The 13,501-nt window shown below is 31.2% G+C and overlaps 1 protein-coding gene across 1 annotated transcript in view; it reads left to right on the forward strand.

Moving 5' to 3' along the window:
• The window catches only part of LOC142327872 (voltage-dependent calcium channel type A subunit alpha-1-like), a 136,058-nt gene that overhangs the window by 63,133 nt on the left and 59,424 nt on the right, over positions 1 to 13,501 (forward strand). Inside the window, exons 13-15 of the mRNA XM_075371231.1 lie at positions 5,175 to 5,230; positions 6,962 to 7,081; positions 9,073 to 9,247. Coding sequence (XP_075227346.1) covers positions 5,175 to 5,230; positions 6,962 to 7,081; positions 9,073 to 9,247 — 351 coding nt within the window. The remainder of the gene's footprint in view (positions 1 to 5,174; positions 5,231 to 6,961; positions 7,082 to 9,072; positions 9,248 to 13,501) is intronic.

Here is a 13,501-nt window from a genome sequence, read left to right on the forward strand (position 1 = left end):
GATGTGTGGTATTTTTGCATTAAAGGAACTCACTCTCATTAGTTCCTGCAGTTTTATTTAAAGTTTTTTTGAAGGTAAAAGTTATAAAGATAAATAGCCATTTGTAGTTTTTGGAAAATGGTAACATTTCTTAATGAATGTCAGTTGAAACGGGTTATGTAGCAATAATGAAGTTCAAGAAATGAGTCAAGCAATATGTTCATGATGTTTTAAAATAATATTCTAATACACAAACAAAATTAGTGGTATAAAAAAAATATAATACATCTAGAAAATAACAAGGCTAAAAAGTCTGTAAATTCACAGTAACAATAGAAAAACTAATTGTACCATGTTCAAAGTAGCTCAGCCAATTAAATTAAGGCAAGCAAAGCCCTTAATGTTATTAAAATACTGCATAGAAAGTTATAAGAAAATCACAAAAATTTAAGTAAAAAATCAAACATAAAAATTAAGTACAAAAACAGAACAGTTCATTCAGCTAAAATTTCTTAAAAAAAAACTTTTTTATTTAAAGGCAAGTAAGGAATCGTCGCTTCTAGATCCTTCTTTTTTCAGCTCAAATGCACAAGTTTTTTTTTTTATTGAAAAAAGCAGCAGATCTTATATCTTCAACATACTTAACTTTTTTTTAAATGTTTATATAATTCCATTCAAGGGAGTCGAACAAATTTTTAAATAAAATTCTACCTTGATATTTCCTATCCACAAACAACCGTGAAGATGTACTTATATTGAGTTTACTAATATCTATTAAACTATTAGCAACGGCTTGAAAATTGAGAAAATTATCTTTTTCCATTTTAACAATCGCATAAGGCATATTGTCTTAGAAGATTTTTGCAACATCAGAAATAGTTAAGCTTTAGTTAAACATTTCAGTTTTTTGATAATGGCAAAGTCTCTGTCGCATTGAAAAAACATATATCCACTGACAAGATATTTATGATCAATTAACATTGAGAAGTTAGACAGAAACTAAAAATAAGTACAAAAAATAATGGTTCTGTTTTTATTCTGAGAAAAATAGTTATCACTCCAAATAATAAATTAACTTTTTGTTTGAAACAATACCCATGTTCAGCATTTTCAGTAAGCAGAAGGTAATTTCATTACCTCCCCTTCCTCAATTCCTTCATGCCAAGGGCACATTACTAAATTTTTGGGATTACTTACATTAACGCAAAAATTATAGCAACTTAGCTATCTACGATAATACATTTCCGAGTGTGTCAGCACTGGTATAAACAACACTTTCTGTAAATCTATACTAATGCAACGTGTTTTACTTACAGGTAACTGAGATGCCACAGTCACTTTTTAAAATATTCATAGCATTTTCTGCCTTTTCATAATGCTTTTCTAACTGTACCTTAGCCAACCTGCTTTCAGGAGTTCAACTTTTACAATGACAGTGTAATAAATCACATGTTTTACATGTGTATCCATTCGAGGTGGGTTTAAAGACAAATTTGGAAAATTGTACAAAAAGATTTTTCTATAATATTTATAATTTACTTTGTCGTCTGGATATTTTAAATTAAAAGCGTTATTTAATCTGTGAATATTTAAATCCCGGCTAAGAAATTCTTTGGTGGTCTTGTGTCAAAAATAATGGGCTTACATCTCATGGTATTGAGTTTACATGCGAGAGTATTCTTTGCTGATCATCTTCATTGTATTTCGATTTCTTATGAGAAGTTCTATCATCTTTGTACACAGATTTACCAGATTTCATTTTTTTAATGACTGTTTACAGTTCTTTCTTAGTAACACTAAAAATATCCGTAAACATACCTCTGCACACGTTTTAAATTACCTCTCCCATCTGGAACCATATAGTTTGGTGTACACTGACAACTTTCAAAAGCATCATGGAATATGCCATTGCATCCTTGCTGTCCCCCTGCAACCATTATCATTTGCTATAGGTCCACCTTTACCATTTTTGTCTAACGTATAGAAACTTTTAAGACAACCTTTAAATTCTTTATACAATTCTGCACAGCTGTAATTACTCGTACAGGTTTTCTGCAATGAAAAAAGAAAACAGCTTTAGTGCACATTATGCATTCCTGTTTGAAATCAAAATAGTCAATACAAGTTCAACAATGAATACAAGCAGATGATCATGTACAGCCATGGTAAAAACTGCAATATAATATTCCTAAAGTTTTAAAATTAATATTCTGATAACTTTAGACATTAAGCATCAGTTGTAAATGGTAAGCTGATGATTAATATTGTGTAATAAATTAAATTTATAAACTTTGTTCACCTGATAACATGAATGATACAAAAAGATAAGAAAAAATATGTTAAAAATCTACACAATTGCTTTTAAAATAATTTAACTGTAGGAGTAACCATGCTGAAAGTAACTTCTAGGTTATGAAAACAAAATATTCTCACCTCAGAAGAAGGCGGCTTTTTAGGTGGCATTAATGTCTTTTTATGCATTAAATATTGTTTTCCGCTATTTTTTTAATAATTTGTTAATTTCCCACACACCTTTACCTGTAGTTATGGCCATTGGAAATAGTAATAAAATGACATGTTAAAGGTTGACGCTGTACATAACCAAACGTGGTATCTTCCCGCCTTTGAACAGAACAATAAGCCTACACATACCACTAACGCAGTCTCTCAGATTATATTGTATGTTTTTATAGAACTCAGCAGACAGCCTTTTGTACACACATTGGCAATGGTTCATAGGCTATCTTTAAAACAAAAACTAAAATTAGTAAATTTGGTACTTAGCTCACTTCAACATTCCATGCTTCAATTAGTCTTATAACAACAAAAACAGTTACATACATTTTCAAATGAACATACATACAGACTTCACTTAGCACCCGACTGAGGTACTGAATCACTTAAAACTAATCTTTTTGAAATGATACTTAACAGAAAGTTCAATTTTTGATTATCCTATAATTAAAATAAATTTCTTTTTATCTGCGAGGGTAAGTCAATTATTATACGCAATGTAGTTATAAATTTTATTGCAATACAAATAGGAAACTTACATGTATATCATTTTTCAACATAGTTCCCTTGCATTTCAACGCGCTTGGTCCATCGTTGCACAAGCTTCCTGATGCCCTCATAAAAGAAGGTTTTCGGTTAAGCTGCGAGCCAGGGATACACCCTTCTTTCACTGTTTCGTCCAAGGTAAATTGACGGCCCCTTAATGCCTCTTTGAGTGAAACAAACAAGTGGTAGTCAGAAGGGGCAAGATCAGGACTATACGGAGGATGAGCCGGTACTTCAAACTTGAGTTTCTGGAGTGTTTCAGCAGTTTGGGCAGCAGTATGTGGACGGGAATTGTCGTGCAATAACACAACACCTTTCGACGGCAGTCTTCGGTGTTTGCTTCGAATTGCAGGTTTCAGCTTGGCAGTAGACATCTCACTGTAACGCGCACTGTTTATTGTCGTGCCCCTTTCCTCATAATGTTACAATACTGGGCCTTGTGAGTCTCAAAAAACCGTAAGCGTCAGTTTTCCTGTGGACGGTTGGGTCTTGAACTTTTTTTACAGGGCGAAATTGGATGTTTCCATTCCATACTCTCCCCTCTACTCTCCGGCTCGTAATGATGGATCCGCGTTTCGTCACCGGTGATGATTCTGTCTAAGAAGAAGTCCCGTTCGTTACCGTAGCGATCCAAATGTTTTTGGCAGATGTCCGAGCGCGTTTGTTTATGCGACTGTGAGTCGTTTTGGGACCCGTCTTACACAGACTTTATGAAATCCAAGTCTGTTGCCGATGATTTCGTAGGCAGAACCGTGAATAATTTGCAGACGATGTGCCGCTTCATCGATAGTTACTCGTCCGTCTAAGAAAACCATGTCACGTGCACGCTCAATGTTTTCCTCATTTGTGACGGTAAACGGTCGTCCGGCTCCTTCGTCGTGCGTAACACTTGTGCGACCGTTTTAAAATTTTTCAATCCCTTCGTAGACACTCCGTTCCGGCAACGCACTGTTCCCGTACCGTACCGAAAGTCTTCGATGAATTTCGGCCACTGATACACCTTCCGATCACATAAAACGAATCACTGAACGTTGCTCTTCTTTGGTGGAAACAGAAAGAGGAACAGCCGTGGTTAATGGCAGGGCATCGATAATGGAACTTACCTAGTAGCATCAAATCTGCACAGACATAACAATTAAACCACGCATGCGTCATCTGTAGTTGTTGGTACGACAGTACTACCGACATAAACAAAAATATAACTTAATTGTGGATAATAATTCACTTACCTTCGTTCATTTGATAAATATGAATTAAAAGTTTAATGACATATTCGTCATAACATTTACAGTAATAATTTTTAATAGGTTTCTGACCACCTACAGGTAAAAGGTTTTTGCGATACCAGTTCAAAGTGGATTGTAGGAGAAAATTTCAAAAAAGAAACGTAATAACTGAATTAAACAACGGCATATCATTAACAGAAATTTGAGTTACTGCAGGAGTAGTGAACTTTCAGACTTTTGTTTGTAAATTATTTTGTTTACGGGTGATAATTTTAACAATGATGTTTGAAAAAAATTATTTTCAAAACTTTGTGCAATATTTATTTCTTAAATTAAAAATATGTAGAAAATAATAATGCAATACTTTTAATCGTTATACATTTTTTGAGCTGACAGTATCTCAATCACTTTATGACAATTCTTCTAGACAATATTTATTTTTTCTGAGTGTATGCTGAAATTTCTAATGTTTCTGAATATCATCCTTCAAATTCTGGTAAATTGGTGAATTTTTGATACGATTATCTGTCATCGATCAATATATACTCCTAACAGTAATTTTTATAAGAACAGACACTTCCTAGCTCGGTTATTTAAACTGCAATCCTATAAAATCACTTACAACATAATATTATTAAAATGAAATAAAAGTTAATTTATTTAATATTCATATACAAATGCCTATTGTTGTTTTACACAGTATTGATTAGGTACTTACAAATTTTGCTCGCTAAACTAAATATTACATAAACTGGTATTCCATCAAACAGATTTTACTATAACACTAACGCAGCCAAGTTTATTAATGTAATCAATAGCTTTTAAAAAGTGATCTTTTTTATGATTCAGTGGTAGATTTACTTTAGAGAAACATTTTAGTTTAATTAATGCTATGAATTATATTTTCAGATATACAGTGTTCAAATAGATTTATCTACCGATAAAGAAGAGAATGGTGAGATCAGGTTGGTAAAGTATGACGTTAATTATTCTTTAAATTTAACTAATAATTTGAAATTGCTAGAAGAAATTCTAATTTTTTCAGTCTGTTTAGTAAAAATATTTACACTTTCGGCTCCATATTAGATTCAGGTCTAGTACCAGGGATGGGCATAAGTTATTTAAATGGTTTTAACTGTACTATAATTAAATTAATTTTGTGCAGTTTAAATATCGTACTAATAATCGCATTCATAAGTAGAAAAATAATTATTACTGTACCAGCAGCTCATTTTATCTTCCTCCTTAAATTATCGGTAAAGATTTGCTTAAGGTCCTAGTAGTAAAAAGAAAGAATAATAAACAGAATTGGCCAATGATTCTCAAATAACTTTGTATTTTTTTTTTATTTCAGATAAATTTTAATTGGTATTAACTGGTACATTGCCAGCTATTATTTAATACCAACAGAATGCAAAAGTAACCAGAAAACTACATCGTCAGCTTTATTTTACTTTACTATCATAGAAACATCTTATTAAAGATGGTTCCCATCATTAACGTTTCAACCTTACTTTACACTTCAGTTTCCAAGCTTTTACTTGTTAAGACATTTCACGTGTTGTAGAGCCTTCAGGTTAAAAGGGATTTTATCATTTATCTGGGACAAGAAATAATCGTCTTATTTTATATTCTTCATGAGAAACCGTGGATGATAAGAGCATAAACAGCAAATAAATAAAATTGAACATATCTGCATATAAAATTAAAAAATCAACATTCGATAAAACCCTCTTAAAGAAGATTAATTTTGACGATTTCTTCTTGGTATCAAAATACGGTTTCAATCATTCAGTTATTTTTTTCCACATTACAAAAACATTATACTATGCACCCACATTTGATTATGCTCAGAAAAACGTTTCAAGGCAATAGCTGTGCCCACACAAAGGTGAATGAAGTTATACAAGAGTGAATCCTGCATAAATCCAGAACTGAGATGAGTTCAAGCAGCCAAAATGAGGCTTCTTTGGTCTATTAAAGGTTGTAATAGAAGATCGATCGAATAATGATGATATAAGAAGGAAAGAAATTAAATGTTGAGGAATCTGTATATCGTTTAATAACATGAACAAAAGATCACTGAAAACAACATATCAAGAAAAAGGGTGACTCTTTGACATCCTAAACTATTATAGTTTTACCGATCTGCAGGATGGAGAAGTGTGGGAAGCCCCCAAAAAGTGATGCTTTCTGAGATCAGAAAAAATTATTAGTTTCCTGCCATACACAAATTGTTTACCTGAATTTTTTTTAATGCTACTGTAATTTTTCAGCAGACATGTTATAATTGTTGTGATGAAATATATGCATTTATGTATTATTTTTCTAACTAGTAAAACAGTTACCTTTAGTAGGTGACCATTTACAGAAGGAGCTTTACTGAAAATCCTTGCTTTTTTGCACCAGTGTCTGTAGATCATTGCACACTGACATTTCCTAGTCTACAGAGAGCTAATATTTCTCTTTGTTTATATATAATAAACAATAATAATGAGCTGATGACCAGTGCTAAAAAAAATAAATAAATAAATATATAAAAAGAATAAATAATTAATAACAATAATGCATTCCATTTTAATTATTTTTACATTTATACAATTTTTAATTTATGTTTGTAATTTTAATTTAAGTGAAAATCTATATTTTTATTACAGATATGATGATTAATAATATTTATTATTTTCAATCTGCAGGGTGTCAGAGAGTGAAGCACCAACCCATCACACTGTAAATAATGATGATGATGATAACTCTTCATATAGGACACCATTTTTACCGTATCATACATTATTTATTTTCTCACGTACAAATTGGTCAGTAATACTGTTTTCAGCAAATGGACATTTTTATGAAAGCAAATAAAATATTTCAATAATATAAATAATACAAAGGAACGGAATATAACAAATTAAATATAATGACAGCAGTTAGTACACCGAACGATAAAACAAGTCGATAAAACAACGCTTCTCTGAATATATTGTCATAAAATATAGATTCAAATTTTTTTTAACTTCCGGGAGCACCGTTAGGTACTTCTTCACAGGCTATACTGATTGCACAACATCAAACTTAAATCTAAAAAACATTCAATGATCGGATTTAATTTTTCTTTTTTAAACAAGAAATACTGTTGCTGTTAACCATGATGTATAGGTTAAATGAATAATGAAGGTTGAAGATGATCTAGCGGTCAAAACTGTTTCAATTACTTTTGCAGCCCCCTTCAACGACTGAACAGTTTCATCAGCCATATTATTGCTTGTGGTTTTTATTTTCCCTGAGAGAATACCTATATTAAACAGGGATTGAATAAAAAATGACGTGGCTTTTTTCAAAATGTTTACGTTTTAGCATCCAACTGATTCAACTAGATCAAAAGAACTACATATGTGTATGTATGTGTGACACACTGCCTTTGGCCGTATATCTCAACATTGACCTAATAAATTTTCTTCAGATTTGTCCGAAATATATTTTTATGTACGTGGCATTGATGATATTAATTTTTTCAAAATTCATTAGAGTGGGAGGATATCATAAAAAAACCGATTTCAATTTTCTTTAGAGGGATTTTAGAGAAAACTTAAAGGAAATGTGTTACCTTCATACCAAAATAACCATATATATAACATAACCATATATACCAAATAATCCATTTTTTTAAAAATCAACCTCCATCTCTTCTTATAACTGAAATATATATATATATATATATATATATATATTTTATTCTAAATTTGCTGAATGTTTGTACTTCATACATAGAGATATCAAGAAATGTTTAGTTTTTTTAAATTATAGACCCCAGACCTAAACTGCAGAAACCTTTTTTGAAAATTTCCTTTTTCTTATTTAGTCTTTATCAAAGGTGCTAGGTGCTAGGTGCTAGGTTTAGAGAAAACTTACTTAATTAGAAAATTTGTTAAACTTAACCTATGTAAGAATATTTTAGAAAACGTTTTATTAAAATTTACTCCCACCAATAAAAAATACATATCTTGTTTTTTTTAGCTCTAACCTTTTAATTTTTATTATTAAAAAAAATATTTTTGTATTTTTTTCATCACTTAAAGGGTTATTAAAATTAAAGTAGCTTTGGCACCTGTTTTATATTCTGGATCCAAAATGAAAATAAATTTTTTTCAATACTTTCATACAATTTATACTTTACAAACATTACACTTTCATCACATTATACTTGACCAGCAGAGCCAGGAAAGTCATGCAATACTTTGCCAGCTTTCTAAGTTAACACAATTTTTAGAATATGATAAAAAATATGATTATTTCCTTACATTTTAGTATACTGTTGTATGATCTGGTACATTTCATAATTTTCAAGTGGGTAATAAGCATAATGTTCACACTATAAACCACAATTTTAATAAACCACAAATGGGTAATAAGCATAATGTTCACACTATAAACCACAATTTTAACCGTTGCACAAAAGGCGTAAATTATAAATTAATATAAACATCTTTAAATAGTAAAATAAAAATGACAATGCACCTAAGATAGTTCAGCAAACTTTTATTAGATAATGCATTCCATTCGATTAACTTTTTCTTTCATAAAAGTTGCAATATTATTTATGATATAGTACTGGAAATTTTGGCTTAACATTTTGTGACAGTAAAGATCCAATATCTCTGTCTGATTTCAACCTTTCAGAAATTATTCATTGTATTCTTATTTATATATAATTATACAAGTATTTTGTTATATTTCTACTAAGCTTATTACTTAAGATAAGTTAGACATTTTTGTTAATTTCTTTATACTTTTATTTTTTTTTTAGGATTAGAAAGACAGCACATCATGTTGTAAATTTACATTACTTTGATTTATTTATTATGATTACTCTTTTAGTTGATTCTGTCTATCAACTGCTTTCTTATATTGACGTTTGGTTTATTTATTTGATCTCAGAAGCGATCTTTGTCGGCATATACTCAACAGAAATGTTAATGAAGGTATAATTAATAATTAAAACGTTTAATTTAGTTTGTAATTATAATGATAATGTTAAAATATGAATATAATCATGATATTAAAGCGAAACATTTTTCTCGCTTGAAAATTCTGAATGTCAGGCTCGACTGACCAACAGCAAAAATAATTTAAACCAAGATTTCAATATCTAGAGTTGTTAATAGTATTAGCACTAAACAAACTGTACATGATGCTATAACCACATCGGCTTGCTTAACTTCAGATTATTTCTTTGGTTCTTTTATTAAAAAAAATATCAGATAAGTCATAACTTTTCTCAGATATGAGAGATAGAAAAAATAATAAACTTTCAGAAAAATCCCACTATCAACTGTAAAATGTTTGCCAGTCTATTACTGTCTTAAGAAGAAAGTTATTTTCAAAGACAGTTTGTCTTCGGTTCCTAAACTGATTAATATTTGAAAAGATGTTAGATGAAAGCTCTGCTAAATTAGATTTTATCATGAAAATATAAAACCCTTAAAAGTAAAAAAATCTTGTCTCATAACTCAAATGCAACCAGATGAATAAAAAAGAGAAGGAAAACAGCACTAAAAGAAGCTGTATAGATCAGTTGTTCAAGATCTTTTTTTTTTCAGTTATTTAGAGTAAATTTTATATATCACTTGACATGTCTTCTGATGCATAGTTTTTGCAAAAGAAACATAAAATCTGGATGTATGGCCTCAACTGTAATCTAATGACATTTCTCATTAACACCTCACAAGTAGAGCAGTGACACTATAATTTCTATACTATTTTGAAATGAATATGAGTGTTCATAATTTCAAGAGTTTCTTCAAAAGAAAAGATTATAGAAATATGGTGTAGTCATTTTCAAAATTAAAACTGCACATTTGATTTTTTTTATGAACCTTTAAAATGCGGAAGAAAGGTATTGTACATTTAAAAATACTATCCCTAATTATATACACACTTTTTTTGTGTAGTGTCTATTTCTCTTGAAAATATGTGTACCTAGATTTGAATTTTGAAATAGTCTATTTCAATTATTTAAAAAGAAATGAAGACAAACAGAAAAACCATGTAAAAATTTATTTACAGATTTACATTTCTTATAGTCTGGATGATGAAAAAAGATTAAAAAGTTGTCAGTCCTCTGGAGAGTCTAAAGAAACTGACAAAAACTAATTCAGTAGAAGCAAATGCAACAGAGACATAACTCAGTAAGTACTTATGGAGTTTCCAAAACTATCTAGGAAGAACAAAAGTGGAAAGTTTCTATTCTGAAAAGCGTAAACCCAAGAACTACAGTGATACGAATATGTGGCAGCCTCTCCCTCTTACAATATGATTCCATACATTTAAGTGCAAATCATTCAATTACGTTTGTATACCTAGATATACTGACATCAGAAATGATGAAGTCAATAAGCCAAAATTAAAAAGCAATAGTTTTTTTTAGCCAAATATAATTAAAAAAATTAGTGATTAGAGTGTATATTAGTAAGTTTGAGAGGTTAATACACTATGTTTGGAGAGATATTTTTTCTGAACATTTTTCTGATTTTTTTGATGACTTTATTAATTCTTCATTATTTCTATCACCATTATTAATTATTCTACCACCATTATCCGTCATTATTACAAGGGTTGTCTAGAAAGTAACTTAAGTTTTGAAATAAAAAACCAACCAAATAAAAAAAAGATTTTATTATGTACATTTGAAAGGGACAATCTTAAACTATTTTTCTACATGGTCGCCATTTAAATCGAGGCACTTATCATAACGATGCAGAAGCTTTTCAATTCCTTCTCTGTAGAAATCTGCCGCCTTAGATTTCTGGCACCCATCTTCCACAAATTTGTGGTAACCGAGCTTCTCCGATACAATTTCATGCTGTAAACTTCGTGAAATTTGGGGGAAATGAAGCGAGAGTTCCGTAATCTTAATGCGTTGATTTTCACGAATTTTATCGTTGATTTTCATCATCAGTTCATCAGTCACAAGGCTAGGCCGATCACTGCAATCCTCATCATGAACATTGTAGCGGCCATTTTTAAACTGAATGCACCACTGCGTCACTCCACCTTCACTCATTATTCCACCTCCATACACCACACAAAGTTTCCGATCAATTTCAGTCGGTTTGAGGTTTTTGGCAGTAAAAACAAATGTGTACAAAGTGTTTTGACACCAATGTTTTGGCGGCTTTATCCCCACTCGTCTCTACACTAGGCACAAACGTAGTTACTTTCTGGACCGCCCTCGTGTTATCCATTCTATCTAATTGTTATTATATAATTTTTCTTACTTCAGCTCATGAACTTTTTGACTTAGAAGTTTTAGAATTTCTTAGATCATTAGTTTGAAGTTCCCTGGCTAATAAATCGAGGTCGTCACAGTAAAGGTCATACTTGAGGTCACTAGAAATGTATTTATTTCTCGCTTGTAGAGATGGTCTAATCCAAAATCATCGTTTTACCGTAAGTTTATTTTCGAATAACACAACACACGTGGTAGCTGCAAGAAGAACTTACATTTACTCACCAAAATCAGACTGAAAGAAATGAAAATTTTTAAAATTGTTGCAAAAATCATGTACTGTTTTGGTTTTGGTGGTTTTAAAATAAAATGTTTAACTAAAATAGTTTACAAAACATGTTTTAAAACAAATGTTTACTAAGCAATATTTTACACCTTGTGTTTTTTTATAGCGGAACTCTGGAACTTTAGGAGTAGAAAAGGGATGTAAAATTATTTTTCAGAAATTGCATCTTGCTCCAAATGAAACAATGAAATTAGTCAAGAATATTTCCTATAAGTTCAGGCAATTTCTTTTAATAGCATCCCTTATGAGGGTTAAACAGAATTAAAAGTATAATTCCTAATATCCAAAAATTTTCTGTACCTGGTGTAACAAAACTTGAAATTTCACCCAGATAATGTCAAGATTCTTGAAAAGGAATACAAATAAATAAATAAATAAATAAATATATATATATATATATATATATATATATATATATATAAATCTTTTTTGTTTGAAAATTCAAATAATTCAACATATCAACCACTGTGCTAGATTAAATTCAATATTAAATGAAACTTAACCCAACAAAACACAGTAAACAGATAAGTTAAACTTACCAAATTATTATCAAAATCGTTTAACATTGTACATATACAGCGCGCGCATATATATGTACACACACACACACACACATATATATATGTATACGAAGCTCGGCTGATAAATTTTGCACACTAGCGTGCTACAAGGAGGCAAAAGGTCCTACTATAGAGTTGGGCGTGGCAGCACACGATAACTAAAATCCCCCTCTATAAACCTGCGATAATGCGTTGAAATCCGTTTATCGGTTTGTTTTCAGTAGTAGGTAAAATGGAGTTGTGTCCGGCCAATATGTCAACACCGTTAAAACAGCGCGCAGTTATCGAATTTTTAACAGCACAAAATGCGAATCCTACAAAAAAAGAAAGAAGCGGTTTACGGTAGTGAAACTGTTGATAGGAGTACTGTGAATAGGTGGCCGTTGAAATTTTGCACATGTGAAACTGGTAAAACGACAATTTAGGACGCACATCGCAGCGGACACCAGTTTCTGGGACTGACGAGAAACATGGAAAGAAGATGGACGATTTGTATCAAAGTGACCGGGGAATCAACCACCAACGCATTCCTATTCAGTTAGGCATATCTAAAGAACGAATATGCCATTTTGTCGAACAATCGGGTTACAGTAAAATCTGTGCAAAACGGGTACCGCGCAAACTCTCCGCAAGCTGAAGTTTGAGCCTATTCCGCTATAATCGCCGGATTTGGCTCCGTGTGACTTCCATTTGTTCCATAATCACAAGAGGGATTTAAAAGGTAATAATTACACCACCGAAGATGAGGTGAAGAAGTTGAAGTCACTTGGATCCGAGAAAGACCGGCAGAATTTTTCAGTGACGCCTAGCACTAGGTAGGGAATCTTGGAGAGATGCATCAAACCAGTCAAATGACTGAAGACAAAAAAAAGGAATGCAAAAACTTGTCACTCGTTGGGAAAATTGTATCGGTGTAAACGGGGATTATATTGAAAAATAAATACTCCATTTTGTAGCTAAGGTATTGTACTTTTATTCATTTTTTATTTCATTCCGATATCTCTTTTCATTCCCATGCTACGCATATATTGCAAAATTTATCGGCCGAGTCTGTATTCTATTAAATAAACCACCTTGTACAGAATATTGATTTAAGACATCT

Source organism: Lycorma delicatula, chromosome 7, assembly GCF_047948215.1.
Source record: "Lycorma delicatula isolate Av1 chromosome 7, ASM4794821v1, whole genome shotgun sequence".
Lineage (NCBI taxonomy): Eukaryota > Metazoa > Arthropoda > Insecta > Hemiptera > Fulgoridae > Lycorma > Lycorma delicatula.